Genomic DNA, 19,342 nt, shown 5'->3' with positions numbered 1-19,342 from the left:
CTTGGCTGAGATTATCAAGTTTGAACTCAGCTATAGACCAGGCAGGGCCAGCCACAGGGAGACATGCGTGGCATGGGAGAAAGGGTGAGTAAAATCACATGTTTACTGCACAGAGAGGGGGACAATCACCTAAATAGCAACTTCTGCACTTTAGTGTGAGGAATACGTGTCTGTATTTCTGACACTACAGTGTTCCTTTAAATTATGCTTTAAAAAAAAAAAGAAAAAGAAAACCCATCAACAACTTAATTACAATGCCTACCAGTTTTGTTCAAAATGCTTTGCATGAGTGTTATAAAGGATGTATGTTTGTTTGAGAGTGACAATATCTTCAGGGACAATAAAAATAGAATTTGTAACACTCAAAGGTCAACTTGAGAACTTTGCTATTCTTAATTTTATTGGAGTAGTTTGATATCAGATGCTTATTTATGAGATGCTTGATATCATAAAGCCTAAGTTTTCTCTGGCTAATAAAGAGGTACCAAAAAAAAAAAAAAAAAAAAGAAAGCTCCCAATTGTATTAAAGGAATACTCTGGTCTCCATAGCATCTTTTCTTTTCTATCAATGGAGAGCTACTGATTAGCTCAGAGTGTCAGCTGACCATTCTAGCCAATGAATGGCGCCCCCAACTGACGGCACTTCATGCTTCCTATAACTAAGATTCAGAAGCTTGATGCAGCCTGTGGGACCTGGAGATCGGCACTGAATGCATCTTATGGGATTACCTAGTTACATACATAGGTGAAAAGAGACATTCGTTCCTCAAGTTCAGCCTTTCTAGGTCAAACCATTTGAGCACATAGAAGGACAGTGGTCTGTTGAGTTGTAAAATCTCCCTTGTACTTATACTGACACCGAGAGTCCTTAAAGGGAAACTATAGTGCTAAGAACACAAAGATGTATTCCTAGCACTATAGTACCCTCTAGTACCCTCCTCCCCATGTGGCACTGAAAGGCTAAAAACCCCTTTGTCACTTGATTCCAGTGCTGACATCACAACGTCAGCCAGTGGGGAGTACTTAATGCGTATGTGCAACGAGCGCCGTGATCACATCAGGACTATTCCATGGGAAAGAATTAAATTAATGCTTTCATATGGGCTTTAGCTGACATGGATGTCATCATGCAAAGCATGAGCAAGTCCAGCATCATTTAGAACAAAAGAATGCGAAGGACAGCCAAAAGAAGCAGAGTTTCGCAATTTCACAATAGCTGCAGTAATTATAGTTGCAGTGTTAATGGGACAGGGGCACTGCACCCAGACCACTTCAATTAGATGAAGTGGTCAGGGTGCCTATAGTGTCCCTTTAAGTACATAATAAGCTGAAGTGTTGTCCTTAAATGGTTAAAGGGTACTTGTCACTGTCACTCTTGAATTTATAACACTGAATAAAAGATGAAGATCAGCTGTAACTTTTTTTAATTTTAGTTATATAAAACATTTATCAAATTATATCATAATCCGGTTCAGACAAGGCAAGGGCAAACATAACAAATTAAAGGACCACTATAGGCACAATGAAGTGGTCTGGGTGCCAGGTCCCCTTAGTTTTAACCCTGCAGCTGAAAACATAGCAGTTTCAGAGAAACTGCTATGTTTACGCTGCAGGGTTAATCCAGCCTCTAGTGGCTGTCTTCCTGACAACCACTAGAGGCGCTTCCGCGATTTACATGGAGTAAATAGCACTTATGTGACGCTGGACGTTCTCACGGACCTCCAGCGTCAAAAAAAGATACCTATAGGAAAGCATTAAGTAATGCTTTCCTGTGGGCGGGTTTGAATGCGCGGTGCGTCTGGCCGCACATGTGACTCCACTCTGTATTTATATCAGCAGCTCCACCACTAGTTATAAATCAAGTGTGAGTCGCCCCATGAGATGAGACTAGTGAATAACATAATACATGAACGGTTAAGGTAAAGGCATGTAAGGAACTACGACAATAAACTCTTTAGGAGGTGAAATAATGACATGTTTAAACGCTTACTACTTTACGATTAGTTAATGTGCAGAGAGCAGTTCATGTGATCAAAGGCATGGTGTGGAGGATCGGCTATAGTGGGACATGCTTGGCAGGCTGCTGTTTACTGCTTGTGCTCATCCAATCCCTTCTGGGCGCCAGGTGCAGACCCTGGGAGTCTCTGATACCTGGAACAACAAAGGCAAGTCTCTGGCTGAGTGCCGGGTTCGCGGCTTGAGGTGGTGGAAGCTTGTTTTGTCGGGTGGTCGGATCTGTCCCGGTGGTGCTTCACGTCCGGTGCGGGATTGTGGTGACTTAAGGTGGAGGCGAGTGCTTGACGTGGGGCAGGCTCTACATTTCTGTTTGTGCCTCTGGTCCCGTCCTCAACGCCTTTTGTGTTGGTGGATTTTAATGGGGACTGCTTCGCTTAGCTGTGGTGGAGCTTGTTGGGGCTGTGGTGGAGCTTGTTGGGGCTTCCTGCTTGTTATTTGCTTCCAAAATTGATTAAAGAGTCTGTCCAGCTTAGACTCAATATCCTGCCATGCTTTGCTGGTACCAGGAGGACATGCGGCTGCCGCCATATTGGGAGAGTCGCAGATGAGTATGTCAGCCTGGGCGGCTGTGCTCTGCGCATCCATTAGCTCCAGACAGCCTCTCAGGGGTAGACCGGGATAACCCCCACCGGTCCTAGGGTGGGGGGGTAACGGAGCTCCTGCCGGGAAGTAGCTGCTCCTGGGCATTCCAGGATCGGGAGATCGGCCTCCTCTCCCGCCCGGTGAGCACCAGGCCACACTTGCCACGCGGAGGTAAGTAAGACTCTTTTGAGTTGCTGACCGCTATTAAGCATGTCGGGTCGGTCAGGTAGGAGCAACATTGCTGGGTCATCCCCTTCTGGGGTGAAATTAGCTTGTTGATAGCTGCTTAAAGTGAGATATTGAGGGAGCTCATACGAAGTGCGTCTTTCCTCCATGACAGCTAGGCCCCGCCCCCCGGAAGCTGCATTCTTAGTGAGAGGAGGGACAGTGTAGCTGCTGCTGATTTAATAGGGAAATCGATAGCTAGGCTAGTGTATTCAGTGTCCACTACAGTCCTGAGGGACTCATCTGATCTCTGCTGTAAGGACAGCACCCCAAAAAGCCCTTTTTAGGGCTAGAACATCAGTCTGCTTTTTTTTTGTGTGTGTAATCTAATTGCAGTTGCCTGCCTGCCAGCGTGTGTTTCAGGCTCACAGTGTATACTGTGCCCACTTGCCCAGTGCCACCACTCATATCTGTTGTCACAATAGCTTGCATTTAAAAAAATATATACTTTTTTGACTGTAATATAATAGCAGTCAGTTTCCTTCACACGTGTGCGTTTCAGGGCCTGCCAAAGCACAGTGTCACACCAGTGCAACTCATATCTGGTGTAACAGTAGTGTACATTAAAAAAAACAAACTAGAAATTTGACTGTGAAATAATAGCAGTCAGTTTCCTTCACACGTGTGCATTTCAGGGCCTGCCAGGGCACAGTGTCACACCAGTGCAACTCATATCTGGTGTAACAGTAGTGTACATTTAAAAAAAAAAAAATACAGGGGGCTTGTTGTCACCTTTCTTGGGACCCTTGGTGTTGTACGTGGCTGGGTGGAGGAAGAGACCTTCAATGACATCAGTGAGGACAAGGAACGGGACATGGCTAGCTTGGTATCCAACCTTGTGCAAATGGGGAGTTTGCGGTTGTGCAAATGGACTGTTTGCGGTTGTTTGCGGTGCGTTAAACGGGGAGTTTGGTCTGTCACTGTGAAGCGGGCGTAACCCTTACACTACCTGATTGATACAACATCATATCTGATGTTTTAAAGCACGTTATTCCAAACAATTTAGGAATGTTAGGTGACTTATGCCTTTTATGGATTAAAACCAAACTCTGCATCAACTATGTAATTTTCCATGGGAGTTTAGCCATGGATCCCCCTCCAGCATGCCACAGTCCAGGTGTTAGTCCCCTTGAAACAACTTTTCCATCACTATTGTGGCCAGAAAGAGTCCCTGTGGGTTTTAAAATTCGCCTGCCTATTGAAGTCTATGGTGGTAAAATTTTATGTTTGCGACATCACTTATAACTAAACATAAGATTACAAACCATGGTTAATTACATTTGCCCTTTAAGCAATCACAATCTTTCCAAAGAGAATGTATCAAGTCATAAATGAAACTATTGGATACTTATGAAATTCAACACTAAAAAGACTTGATAAATAACTGAAAAAACAGTTTACAACCAGTTAACCAATACCAGGAAAAAAGTGCTTTTGTATGATCAAAACAATCAGCACGAACACCTCCCCAGAGTTGATGAGATTTGCAAGCAGTGTTGAATGTTTACTAACAATTCCTTGTTAATCAATTAAAGCAATTAACGGACAAATGAGTGCTGTAATAAGAAAATAATGAAGCAAAGTTGATAACACAACAAATACACATGTGCACACTACATGAAATGTCCGTTTCAAACTACCTTAAAGAAACACACACACACAGCAACGTCAATGTGGAACACATTAGATTCATGACCTATGGCATTTCAATTTGTATAAATACAATTCATAACCATGAGTAGGGCTTGCCCTTTTTATCCATCTAAAAGTGTCCTGCCTTTATTATATTCAAATCTGAATTCTATCATGCACTTGCTCTCCTATCTCTTACAGCTATGCATCCTACCCTGCATCCACCAGTACTCAACAGCTGTCTCCCCTTGAAACCCCCACTCTCTCTCCCTTACACTCCCTCTCGAACATCACACACTCCTCTTATTATTCTACACAATTTACGTCTACACAAGTGTGTGTTATTTTTTTTCATACTTCATCCTCCAGCAGTATCCATTCTTACTCACTCTCTGACTTTTATCTGCTGCTAGACCTGTATCTCAGCTACTGGTAAGTGCATATTAAATATGGCTTCTTATGAGTCTTGCTTTTTCTTTTAGTTTAACTTCAGTATTGACAAATATTTGTGAAGGCCTTTTGGCAGGAAAATTGCAGCCTATGTCTTTGTTGACACACAAAAAAGCTACAATATTGCCTGGCCAAATGGCTATGTAACTTAAAGGGACACTATAGTCACCAGAATAACTACAGCCTATTGAATTTGTTCTGGTGAGTAGAATCATTACATTCAGGCTTTTTGCTGTAAACACTGTATTTTCAGAGAAAATGCAGTGTTTACATTACAGCCTAGGGATAACTTCAGTGGCCACTCCTCAGATGGCTGTTCCTTCCTGGGTCATGGCTGCCCAAAATGCATCCAAACATTCAGTATCTCCACCCTCTGCATGCAGACACTGAACTTTCCTCATAGAGAGACATTGATTCAATTCATCTCTATGAGGAGATGCTGATAGGCCAGGGCTGTGTTTGAATCATGCTGGCTCTTTTTCAGTCTCTGCCAATCCTATGGGGAAGCACTGTGATTGGATCAGGCTACCACTTCTGATGATGTCAGCAGACTGCTTGTTTTTTGTTTTTTTAGGCAAACAGCATGCAGATCTACAGCTTCTGGCTTGAATACAGTAAGATTTTGCTATATTTATGGAGGCATGAGGGGCCCAGGGGGCTAAATGGTGGTTTTAACACTATAGGGTCAGGAATACATGTTTGTGTTCCTGGCCCTAAAGTGATCCTTTAAGCCATTTTCACAATGCAATTCTGAGCTGACGAAATGGGATTATTGTTAGACATGGATTCAATTTGCTTCAAATTGAATTTCCACAATTTTTTTTAATTTGGCAGCTTCTGAATTCCAAACTCTTAAGCAAGCCAAAAATTATTTAATCAAGAATGAATCGGAAAAAAAAACTACACATTTCATATGCATTTGTTTTCATAAGTATTGCAAATTAGGTAACTCTCTATTAAAGGGGCTCTATAGGCACTCAGACCACTTCAGCTTGTTGAAGTGGTCTAGGTGCAGTGACCCTGTTACTGAGAAACTGCAATAATTACCTTGCAGGGTTAAGACTGTCACTAGTGGCTGTCAATCAGACAGCCACTAGAGGCTCTTCCGTGTGGTTTAGCGACTTTTGGTCATGTTCTATATGAGGACATTCAGCATCATTCAATTTCCCCATAGGGAAGTATTGCAGCAATGCTTTCCTATGGGGAGCTCCACCTGACCCCCCATCAGGTGATATTGGAGGGGGCGGAGCACTGACCAAGAACTGAGGGACATCGGCGCTGGAATTGCTAAAGAACAGTAAGGGTTTATTAGCCCTTTGCCACTGTCTCTTACCTTAATCCATCGGGCCCACGTGGAGTCAGATCCGACGCCGGCTCCACTCTCAGTGCGTTTGACATGTCCCACGCCGGATGCTGGAATCACGCCCCTCTTCATGAAGCGGCGCAAAAGCACCGACGTCATGACATCAAAGACACAACCCCACATCATCAATTCCGGCCCAGAAAGTTTTTGGGACGTGGTCTTAAAGCAAAAGACGCTCCCTTATAAAAGGCACCTTTTTCTTTGTCCCTTGCCTTATTGTGGTTCCTTGAGTTCCCCTATTTGGTTCTCCTTGCATTTGTATTGTTTTTCCTGAGTACTGACCCGACTTGGCTTTCGACTTCCTGATTCTGACCCGGCTATAGTTGAATCGTTCTCCTGATCTCTGGTATCCTGATTTTTGGCTATTCTTCGACTACTCCTCTGGTATCCTGATTTATGGCTATTCTTCGACTACTCTTTTTTTACTTATGTTAACCCGTTCCCGCCGTTACGGCGTTCCATGCCGTCCCCATTATAATGGGCTTTAAAGCCGTTGCGGTGGCATGGAACGCCGTAACGGCTTTGAGCCCCAGGAGGTAAGTTATACTTACCTCCGCCGCGATCCTCTTCTGGGGGGCTGCCTGACAGCCCAGGCAGCCCTCCCACGGCAAATGAGGCCCCCGGGGGCCATGTGATCGCTCTCAATGAGCGATCACATGGCCCCCTATAGCTGGCTATGGATCTGCCAGCAGGGGGACTGTTTGAAATATCAGACAGTCCCCCTGCTGGTAAGAAAGTATAAAAAAAAAAAAAGTTAAACATGTTAAAAAATAAATGTAAAATATTTTTATATATATAATATGTATATATACAATATATATACATATTATATATATGTAACGTCATAAGTGTATTTTAATACTAATATAAGTATATATATATTAGCATTAAAATACACTTAGAATGACGTTACATATATATAATATGTATATATTATATATATAATAGATCTACATATATATATTATATATACGTATAATTAAAATAATAAATAAAATAATAAAATAAATAAATTAAATTATATATTCATATGTAATTTCATTCTAACTGTATTTTGTTATTAATATATATATTGATAACAGAATACACTTAGAATGACATTCTATATATATCTATCTATATATAAAATACAAATAACCGCAAATATATATATACATAGATAAATACATATAATTACATAAAAGATTACATTAGTATACACGTAGAATTTAAATACCTATAAATGCATATATATTAAAATTCTACATGTATATTTAAGTAATATTTTAACATAATTATGTGATTTGATTAATTAAAATTTGATTGACATGCCTGACAACACAGGGAGAAAGTGCAGAGAATTTAATTAGCAAGCACTATATTTGACCCTGTAACTCTCCACGACACCATAAAACCTGTACATAGGGGGTACTGTTTTACTCGGGAGACTTCGCTTAACTCAAATATTAGTGTTTCAAACTGGTAAATTGTATTACAACGATGATATTTTAAGTAAAAGTGAAGTTTTTTGCATTTTTTTTACAAACGAACGGCGCTTTTATGGACTATATTATGGTTGTAATATGTTTTACTGTTTTTAAACACTAATATTTGTGTTTAGTGAAGTCTCCCGAGAATAACAGTACCCCCCATGTACAGGTTTTATGGTGTTTTGGAAAGTTAGAGAGTCACATATAAGGCTTGCATTTCATTTTTTTCACATTGAAATTTGCCAGATTGGTTATGTTGCCTTTGAGAGCGTATGGTAGCCCAGGAATGAGAATTACCCCCATGACGGCATACCATTTGCAAAAGTAGACAACCCAAGGTATTGCAAATGGGGTATGTCCAGTCTTTCTTAGTAGCCACTTAGTCACAAACACTGGCCAAATATTTGTTTTTTTGCTTTTTTCACACAAAAACAAATATGAACGCTAACTTTGGCCAGTGTTTGTGACTAAGTGGCTACTAAAAAAGACTAAACATACCCCACTTTCAATACCTTGGCTTGTCTACTTTTTCAAATGGTATGCCATTATGGGGGTAATTCTCATTCCTGGGCTACCACACCGTCTCAAAGGTAACATTACTAATCTGTCAAATTTCAATTTGAAAATGGAACGTTCTATATTTGACCCTGTAACTTTCCAAAACACCATAAAACCTGTTAATGGGGGGTACTGTTGTACTCGTGAGACATCACTGATTACAAATATGTGCATTTTGTTGCAGTAAAAGCTAACAGTATTATGACATTTACAGCTAAAATGTGAGGCGGAACTACACATTTAAAAAAATATATATATTTTTTTATTCATAATAAATTATGTTCCATATATGAATAGTTAATGGTAAATTAAAGCCCTGTTTCTCCTGAACAAAATGATATATAATAAGTGTGGGTGCATATAATATGAAAGAGGGGAACTACGGGTGAACAGACATTTTGCGCAAATTCGAGTTTTTGTTTACGTTTTGTTTTGATCAGAACGTGCACTATTGACTCCGTCCTGAAGGGGTTAAACCCAACCATTCTGAGGTTTGGAAATACGTGGGTTTACATAATGCGTGTTGGGTTATCACACAACTGTAATACCCTTAAATTGTCAGCGGCAAGCCGTGAAGGCAGAGGTGGGGCAAGAGGTAGCTAAAGTGCTAGAAATATAACTTTGTTTTCCTAGCACTATAGTAAACATTTAAGCAGCTGAAACCGCAAAATTCAAAGAAGAGCACTTCCTGACAGGTAGCGACTTCAGAAAGCAACTGTCTGGTGCCAAAAAATAAAATGTTATAGAAAAATAAATATTGCTGTCCAGCTCTCTTTGGTCTGGAAAATAATTGGAAACATGTTCCTTTTTGTTCACAATAAGGGTTTTTTTCTGGTGTGGGGTTAGTGAATAAAAGAACAAAGGTATTGATTGAGTTTCAGATAGAATTGTATGGTACACAATGTTGTCATGAACTATTTTGTTAAATTTAGGAAATAAAGCAATTGTGGTACATTTTTAATTTGCCGCAGATTCTAGTGTAGATTGTGCAATGCATAACATTAGAACAAGCAATCTAACCACAAAGTAATACATTTTTATCTGAATTTATCTATAGGAAAATGGCACCTGGGACTGAATTGTGAGAACAGCAGTGATCATTGTCACCACCCTGTGAATTATGGTTTCGATTACTTCTATGGAATGCCCATGACAAATCTGAGAGATTGCATACCAGGTCATGGAAGTGTTTTCTTAGCTGGAGCAGCCAGATTCATCAAAACGTTGATTCAAATTGGATGCATAACCCTCGTTACAGCTACACTGCTAAATTATAGTGGAATTATTAAGATAAACTGGAAGGTCGTTAGTTATATTTTGATATTTTTTGGATTTCTTTTTGGATTGGTGTTTTTGTTTTTTTCGAATTTCCGTTACTTAAATTGTTTTTTAATGAGAAATCATCAGATTATTCAGCAACCTTTTAAACATGAGAATCTTACTCAAAGAATGACAAAAGAGTCAGTTGATTTTATATTAAGGTATGTATTTTAAATATCTGTTATGATGTGTGTGTGTGTGTGTGTGTCTCAAACATGCAAAATGTTGGGCCTCACTATTGTTAAAGCATTGGCAGTTTTCAATAATGTTCATGAGTTTCTTTTTTAATTTATCAGTATATTGCAATAATAAGCTTTCATTATTATTATTATTATTATTATTATTATTTAGCTGTGACAATTTTTGCACTGGAAGACCATTGGTTGTACTTCCAGCAGTATACATTTAAAAAGGTAACCTCACAATGTCGCACTGCTAACATTTCTCCCAATGTTGAATTAACTTTGTATTGGAAAACATGTCATATACAGAACAAACTGAGAAAGGATGTCAGTAACTGAAATATAGAACCTTTCCTCTGACCCTTGCATTGACCCTTGCAATGAACGAAGTACTAGATGCCACAAAGAGACACATGTATCATTTTTATTTCACTTGGATAACCACCAGTATGTTGGAAATATGGAAGTAGTTGGATAGTGCCTAGAAGTAGAGTTTAGCCATTATAGTAACTCATACCTCCCAACACTGAGAGGTATGCAGATCTGAACAGGTGGGCAGGCCGTGAGGGTGGCATTGCCAGTGTTATGACTATCCATAATTTGTGGGCCCACTCATTGGAGGGGCATATAGGTCTGTCATATAGCACACCAGAATGACTGACCATGTGTCTGGCCGGCTCCCCCTCTTGCAGAACCATGCAGAGAGCAGAGCTGAAGCATACCCTTAGGGACTGCAGCTTAACCAAGTGTTTACTGCTTGTAATTAGGATTCCTTTCTCAGAGAATGCAGCAAGCAGGATGTACCAATGACAGTCATAATTCCCAAATAAATAAGGCAAAAGGTCAAATATATTATCTTGGTAGTCCGAAATGTAGTACTGAAAGCACTTCTATAGAAACTGGCTGGTATTCTCTGCATTCTCATTAGTCTAAAGGCACCAAGGTAGTTTAAACAAATAAATCATTTGAGCTATAACAGAGAAGAAGCTCACAACAAGAAAGATTCTCCAATAACAGATGAGTCTATAGACAGATAGAACTAGGAGAAGTTGGAGTAAGACATGTGGACATAGTAGCTTCTAACCAGACTTAACATGCTTTAAAACATTCATGATGTTAGATTTTATTTTAAACCACAGCTTCATATGTTATATCAAGCAGTATTTTTCATTCTCTGTGGTGCCACCAGCAAACTAGTATGAATGAAAAGTTAGAAGCCATCAGTTCTTTTGTTTTGTGTGTTTATTCTGCAGTCTAAAGATGTGGAAGATTGAACTGTAAGTATACATGCAAGATCTGATTCTTTCTATTAGAAGCCAACGAGAAGATGAGTGTCCTCATTTTCCGTATTGCAAATAAAACGGCGGTGACAGAGTATCAGCTTTAGTACTGCAGGTTCCAGAGTGGTTGGAAAACATAATATCGGATTAAGACAGGAATAAAGCTGAATAAGCCTGGTGGGGGCTGGTTAGTTCTGTCTCTAGCAGATGTCTTCATTATTCGAGAGCTTGGTCAATAACCAGCACTTTTTTCCAATATCTTAGTTTTCCAGTGACTCACTATACATATACAGTTCCCAATGGAAAAAAAAACATGACATACTGTTAGTGGATTATGTCTTTGAGACAGATGCCCACACCACATGTAGAGGCATTGATGTCTACAATGAACAGGACTAGGGTGTTGAGGTGTTAAACAGATAAAATACGTCTGGTTCTTTGTTGAGTTAAATGATGTATATCTTCACATTTGTGGCCATGGTGTAGATGAGTGGCCAAAAACAAAGGCAACATAACTTTAATAAACATACAATTATAATTAAAATAAATAAGAAAATGATCTTCAACTCAATAGGGAGTGACCAATAAAAGGTAAAAAAAAAAAAAAAAATGTACCGTTTATAGAAATCAATGGGAAGGACTGCAATGAAAGCAATATAGCCCAGATACTGAGCGTTACCAATTTACAATATAAAATGTAAAGTAAAATCTGTACAAAAACATACAATACAAACCGTATCAGCTTTTGTAAAACAAATCATACTTGCAATACATTCAAAATAAATTTAAATAATTAATTCATATATATTCTAGATATATGATGACAAGACTGTGGATACTCTTGGAGTATTCCACATACCAGTAAGTATGATAATATATTCATAGTGCCAACTATATGTATTACCTGTCATCTGCAATTCTTTTTTTTTTTTTTTTTGACACTTTCTGCTAGTTTTTTAGCCCTTCTATGATGACGTTTAATCAAAATAGAAGAACTATTCCATTGCGCATGGCTTTCAGCTACTCCATACTACTGAAGAGTTGAAATGTTAACAATAGGTCCTTTCATAGCAACTGTGGATGATATACAGTTAATATAACTGAAAACAAGGTGTTAAGAACTTTCTTCAACACAAGTCTCAGTAGTGATTATAAGACATTATAGTTTATTAGTTAAACCTTTCATAGTGACAGAAGAGGGCTGGCAAGGGGGGCATTGCCCCAGGGTCACTATCACAATTTATCTGTTGATTAACATTAGTGGAATGTCTTTTGGCAGAGTACTGCAGGGGGTAGCAGTTGGCAGGAATTGTGCATTGCCTTTGCTAGTCCAGAACTCTTTTTGAGCTTGTGCATAGGCTGGTGTCTCACAATCTTAGTGGTCTACAGATCTTCATTGAGATATTTCTTGGGGGATTGCAGTATTTGAAGTTTAGCAGGCTGCCAGACTAGGATGATTATGTACCATGTGGATACATTTGTTTGTGTTGGCATGGTGAGATGAGACTGTTATATCAATGGTGTCTCAGAAAACAGAGCCAATCAAAAAGGTATGGATTTGTTTCTGTGAATAGTTCCATCATGCTGTGCAGGTTATACTGATGGTGATTAAGCCCATATTTGTTTGTTCAGTCTGAATAGTACCATCTACAAATAGACCAGAGAATTTTGTGTGCAAGAATATTCCATTCATTTGGACTTGACCCCCAAGCCAAAGGTGTTTAGATCTTGTCTAAATTGTATGAGATATCAGCTTTCTTTTACAATTTACAAAACCTCTGAGGCTAAAAAACCCAGCAATGTAAGCAGAAATGCATGATGCAGCATGTAACTATTTTAAATATGTTGTTTTTATCTCATTTTATTATATGTAGAGTATATAAATTGTCTTGTATTCTACAGGCTAGAGTATTATTTGCCTGTGATAAAGACTGCCACTATAATTTATCATGGTAAAACTGTAATTTATTTTATCAGTGCCAAATTAGAGTTAACAAATCCTGTATTTTCTATTAAGTGCCCACTGTATTGTGCTAAACCAACCAAACTGTTTATAATCTGGATACAAATGTGATTAATGTAGTTAAATAAATGCGGTTCATATTTTGTGAAAAAGCCCTCTGCTTTATTTATATTAACTTTTGAAATAGTTCACTCTTTGGATTTATCAATGCAATTTACTTTCTAGAGCAAACATATTAGTTTTTCATTATCATTTAAGTTATCAAAACAAATAAGCAGGGCGATATATAGAGACATCAATCTGTAAAACTCTGATGAAAATTCACACAGCTCAATGGCCAGTGGAATTAAATGAGCCATTTTCTTTGCCCATTAATTATAAATAGATTTAGTTTTTGTTTTGTTTTTTCACAGAGAAAAAAAAAAATACACATTATTTTAGTGCTATCTAGTCTGTATGTTGTACATATTTACACAAAAAAAGTAAAAATATCATAGACTACAGAAACATGATGTAATCTAAGTACCGGATAATATGATGATTGACAGGTTAGTTATGGGTTACAGGGTCTATAATTACCCAAGCATGTTATTTCCATTAATGTACTCACTAGGAGTTTTACAATAATATAAAATGTGAATGGATAGTAATTAATGTACTTTAAAATTTAATGCATTTATTGCTTAAGTCTTCTTAATAAATGGCCTAATTCAGACACTTCGAAATCTGTAAAGGTCAAGAAATGCCATTTTTAACCTTTAGAATTAAAAAAGCTTGTAGCATTTATTTGCTTATTTAAAAAGCTACTTTTCTTCCAAAGTCAAAAGGCTTTGCATACTTATGAGAGACCATTAAATCTCATTGGCTATGGACAAAGTTACAAACCATCAGTTTTTATTAAGTCAAGGAATTAAAATAATGACATGTTTTGACATAGAGCATATAAATCAAATTATCATTCCTATGATGGAAAACAGCAATGAGTTACAAATCAGAATAACATTATTATGAATCTGAAGAAGACTTTTCAGTTATTTGCATTGCCATTTGAACCAGTGGCGGATCCAGAGCCTGATCTCGGGAGGGGCACTTGTAGATTATTTAAAAAAAATAATCCTAGCACAATAACCACTACAGCTCAGTGTAGTAGTTATGGTGCCAGTAGTGCCAGGATCCCACCCCGGAGTAAGTAGTCATACCGTTTAAGAACAGTTTGACAACTTACCTGGGGTCTGCTGGGATATAGGGCATAGGAGAAGTGGTGTGTGTTAGGGGTGAAGTGTGTGTGTGAAAGGTGCAGTGTGTGTGTGAGCGGTGAAGTGAGTGTGAGTGCGTAAGGGTGGCAGTGTGTGTGTTAGGGGGCAGTGTGTGTATGGGGGCACTGTATGTCTGTGTGGGGCAGTGTGTGTATGGGGGGGCACTGTATGTCTGTGTGGGGCAGTGTGTGTATGGGGGGCACTGTGTGTATGGGGGGGTCGTGTGTGTGTGTTTGGGGCAATGTGTGTATGGGGGGGCAGCAGGGTGTGTAGGGCACTGTGTGTGTATAGGTGTGCAGTGTGTGCGGGGCAGTATGTGTATGGGGCAGTGTTTGTGGGGCAGTGTGTATGGGGACAGTGTTTGTGGGACAGTGTTGTATGGGGACAGTGTTTGTGGGGCAGTGTGTGTATGGAGGCAGTGTTTGTGGGGGCAGTGTGTGTATGGGGTCAGTGTGTGTAGTGTTTGTATGTGGGGCAGTGTTTGTGGGTCAGTGTGTGTATGGGGTCAGTGTGTGTAAGGGGGAAGTGTGTGTATGGGGCAGTGTTTGTGGGGCAGTGTGTGTGTGGGGCAGTGTGTGTATGGGGACAGTGTGTATATGGGGACAGTGTGTGTATGGGGACAGTGTGTATATGGGGACAGTGTGTATATGGGGGCAGTGTGTGTATGGGGGCAGTGTTTGTGTGTATGGGGCAGTGTTTGTGTGTATGGGGGCAGTGTTTGTGTGTATGGGGGCAGTGTTTGTGTGTATGGGGGCAGTGTTTGTGTGTATGGGGGCAGTGTTTGTGTGTATGGGGGCAGTGTGTGTATGTATGGGGGCAGTGTGTGTGGGGTCAGTGTGTGTCGTGTGTGTATGGGGTCAGTGTGTGTATGGGGTCAGTGTGTGTATGGGGTCAGTGTGTGTATGGGGACAGTGTGTATATGGGGACAGTGTGTATATAGGGACAGTGTGTGTATGGGGACAGTGTGTGTATGGGGACAGTGTTTGTGTGTATGGGGGCAGTGTTTGTGTGTATGGGGTCAGTGTGTGTATGTATGGGGTCAGTGTGTGTAGTGTGTGTATGGGGTCAGTGTGTGTATGGGGTCAGTGTGTGTATGGGGTCAGTGTGTGTAGTGTGTTTATGGTGTGTGTATGGGGTCAGTATGTGTATGGGGTCAGTGTGTGTAGTGTGTGTATGGGGTCAGTGTGTGTATGGGGTCAGTGTGTGTAGTGTGTGTATGGGGTCAGTGTTTATATGGGGACAGTGTGTGTATGGGGACAGTGTGTATATGGGGACAGTGTGTATATGGGGACAGTGTGTGTATGGGGACAGTGTGTGTAGTGTGTGTATGGGGACAGTGTGTGTAGTGTGTGTATGGGGACAGTGTGTGTAGTGTGTGTATGGGGACAGTGTGTGTAGTGTGTGTATGGGGACAGTGTGTGTAGTGTGTGTATGGGGTCAGTGTGTGTAGTGTGTGTATGGGGTCAGTGTGTGTATGGGGTCAGTGTGTGTATGGGGTCAGTGTGTGTAGTGTGTGTATGGGGCAGTGTTTGTGGGGCAGTGTGTGTATGGGGACAGTGTGTATATGGGGACAGTGTGTATATGGGGACAGTGTGTGTATGGGGACAGTGTGTATATGGGGGCAGTGTTTGTGTGTATGGGGGCAGTGTTTGTGTGTATGGGGGCAGTGTTTGTGTGTATGGGGGCAGTGTTTGTGTGTATGGGGGCAGTGTTTGTGTGTATGGGGGCAGTGTTTGTGTGTATGGGGGCAGTGTTTGTGTGTATGGGGGCAGTGTGTATGGGGGCAGTGTTTGTGTGTATGGGGGCAGTGTTTGTGTGTATGGGGGCAGTGTGTGTGGGGTCAGTGTGTGTATGGGGTCAGTTTGTGTAGTGTGTATGGGGACAGTGTGTATATGGGGACAGTGTGTATATGGGGACAGTGTGTGTATGGGGACAGTGTGTGTATGGGGACAGTGTTTGTGTGTATGGGGGCAGTGTTTGTGTGTATGGGGTCAGTGTGTGTATGTATAAGGGCAGGGTGTGTAGTGTGTGTATGGGGTCAGTGTGTGTATGGGGTCAGTGTGTGTATGGGGTCAGTGTGTGTAGTGTGTGTATGGTGTGTGTATGGGGTCAGTGTGTGTAGTGTGTGTATGGGGTCAGTGTGTGTATGGGGTCAGTGTGTGTAGTGTGTGTATGGGATCAGTGTTTATATGAGGACAGTGTGTGTAGTGTGTGTATGGGGTCAGTGTTTATATGGGGACAGTGTGTGTATGGGGACAGTGTGTGTAGTGTGTGTATGGGGACAGTGTGTGTAGTGTGTGTATGGGGACAGTGTGTGTAGTGTGTGTATGGGGTCAGTGTGTGTAGTGTGTGTATGGGGTCAGTGTGTGTATGGGGTCAGTGTGTGTATGGGGTCAGTGTGTGTATGGGGTCAGTGTGTGTAGTGTGTGTATGGGGTCAGTGTGTGCATGGGGTCAGTGTGTGTAGTGTGTATGGGGACAGTGTGTATATGGGGACAGTGTGTATATAGGGACAGTGTGTGTATGGGGACAGTGTGTGTATGGGGACAGTGTGTATATGGGGACAGTGTGTATATGGGGACAGTGTGTGTATGGGGACAGTGTGTGTAGTGTGTGTATGGGGACAGTGTGTGTAGTGTGTGTATGGGGACAGTGTGTGTATGGGGTCAGTGTGTGTATGGGGTCAGTGTGTGTATGGGGTCAGTGTGTGCATGGGGTCAGTGTGTGTAGTGTGTATGGGGACAGTGTGTATATAGGGACAGTGTGTGTATGGGGACAGTGTGTATATGGGGACAGTGTGTATATGGGGACAGTGTGTATATGGGGACAGTGTGTGTATGGGGACAGTGTGTGTAGTGTGTGTATGGGGACAGTGTGTGTAGTGTGTGTATGGGGACAGTGTGTGTAGTGTGTGTATGGGGTCAGTGTGTGTATGGGGTCAGTGTGTGTATGGGGTCAGTGTGTGTATGGGGTCAGTGTGTGTATGGGGTCAGTGTGTGCATGGGGTCAGTGTGTGTAGTGTGTATGGGGACAGTGTGTATATGGGGACAGTGTGTATATGGGGACAGTGTGTGTATGGGGACAGTGTGTGTATGTATGGGGGCAGTGTGTGTGGGGTCAGTGTGTGTAGTGTGTGTATGGGGTCAGTGTGTGTATGGGGTCAGTGTGTGTATGGGGTCAATGTGTGTAGTGTGTGTATGGGGTCAGTGTGTGTATGGGGTCAGTGTGTGTAGTGTGTATGGGGACAGTGTGTATATGGGGACAGTGTGTATATAGGGACAGTGTGTGTATGGGGACAGTGTGTGTATGGGGACAGTGTGTGTATGGGGACAGTGTGTGTATGGGGACAGTGTGTGTATGGGGGCAGTGTTTGTGTGTATGGGGGCAGTGTTTGTGTGTATGGGGGCAGTGTTTGTGTGTATGGGGTCAGTGTGTGTATGTATGGGGTCAGTGTGTGTAGTGTGTGTATGGGGTCAGTGTGTGTATGGGGTCAGTGTGTGTAATGTGTGTATGGTGTGTGTATGGGGTCAGTGTGTGTATGGGGTCAGTGTGTGTAGTGTGTGTATGGGGTCAGTGTGTGTATGGGGTCAGTGTGTGTAGTGTGTGTATGGGGTCAGTGTGTGTATGGGGACAGTGTGTGTATGGGGACAGTGTGTATATGGGGACAGTGTGTATATGGGGACAGTGTGTATATGGGGACAATGTGTGTATGGGGACAGTGTGTGTAGTGTGTGTATGGGGACAGTGTGTGTAGTGTGTGTATGGGGACAGTGTGTGTAGTGTGTGTATGGGGTCAGTGTGTGTAGTGTGTGTATGGGGTCAGTGTGTGCATGGGGTCAGTGTGTGTAGTGTGTATGGGGACAGTGTGTGTATGGGGACAGTGTGTGTATGGGGACAGTGTGTGTATGGGGACAGTGTGTGTATGGGGTCAGTGTGTGTATGGGGGCAGTGTGTGTATGGGGTCAGTGTGTGTATGGGGTCAGTGTGTGTATGGGGTCAGTGTGTGTAGTGTGTATGGGGACAGTGTGTATATGGGGACAGTGTGTATATGGGGACAGTGTGTATATAGGGACAGTGTGTGTATGGGGACAGTGTGTGTATGGGGACAGTGTTTGTGTGTATGGGGGCAGTGTTTGTGTGTATGGGGTCAGTGTGTGTATGTATAAGGGCAGGGTGTGTAGTGTGTGTATGGGGTCAGTGTGTGTATGGGGTCAGTGTGTGTAGTGTGTGTATGGTGTGTGTATGGGGTCAGTGTGTGTATGGGGTCAGTGTGTGTAGTGTGTGTATGGGGTCAGTGTGTGTATGGGGTCAGTGTGTGTAGTGTGTGTATGGGGTCAGTGTTTATATGGGGACAGTGTGTGTAGTGTGTGTATGGGGTCAGTGTTTATATGGGGACAGTGTGTGTATGGGGACAGTGTGTGTAGTGTGTGTATGGGGACAGTGTGTGTAGTGTGTGTATGGGGACAGTGTGTGTAGTGTGTGTATGGGGACAGTGTGTGTAGTGTGTGTATGGGGTCAGTGTGTGTAGTGTGTGTATGGGGTCAGTGTGTGTATGGGGTCAGTGTGTGTATGGGGTCAGTGTGTGTATGGGGTCAGTGTGTGTAGTGTGTGTATGGGGTCAGTGTGCGCATGGGGTCAGTGTGTGTAGTGTGTATGGGGACAGTGTGTATATAGGGACAGTGTGTGTATGGGGACAGTGTGTGTATGGGGACAGTGTGTATATGGGGACAGTGTGTATATGGGGACAGTGTGTGTATGGGGACAGTGTGTGTATGGGGACAGTGTGTGTAGTGTGTGTATGGGGACAGTGTGTGTAGTGTGTGTATGGGGACAGTGTGTGTAGTGTGTGTATGGGGTCAGTGTGTGTATGGGGTCAGTGTGTGTATGGGGTCAGTGTGTGTATGGGGTCAGTGTGTGCATGGGGTCAGTGTGTGTAGTGTGTATGGGGACAGTGTGTATATGGGGACAGTGTGTATGGGGTCAGTGTGTGCATGGGGTCAGTGTGTGTAGTGTGTATGGGGACAGTGTGTATATGGGGACAGTGTGT

At 41.9% G+C, this 19,342-nt stretch overlaps 1 protein-coding gene across 1 annotated transcript in view; it reads left to right on the top strand.

Annotated features, from left to right (window-relative positions):
* STS (steroid sulfatase) overlaps positions 1 to 19,342 on the top strand; it is a 333,313-nt gene that overhangs the window by 103,069 nt on the left and 210,902 nt on the right. Inside the window, exon 5 of the mRNA XM_063450160.1 lies at positions 9,353 to 9,776. Coding sequence (XP_063306230.1) covers positions 9,353 to 9,776 — 424 coding nt within the window. The remainder of the gene's footprint in view (positions 1 to 9,352; positions 9,777 to 19,342) is intronic.

This window comes from Pelobates fuscus, chromosome 1 (genome assembly GCF_036172605.1).
Source record: "Pelobates fuscus isolate aPelFus1 chromosome 1, aPelFus1.pri, whole genome shotgun sequence".
Lineage (NCBI taxonomy): Eukaryota > Metazoa > Chordata > Amphibia > Anura > Pelobatidae > Pelobates > Pelobates fuscus.
Note: the sequence above shows the minus strand (reverse complement) of the source record. Positions and strands in the feature narration are given on the sequence as shown.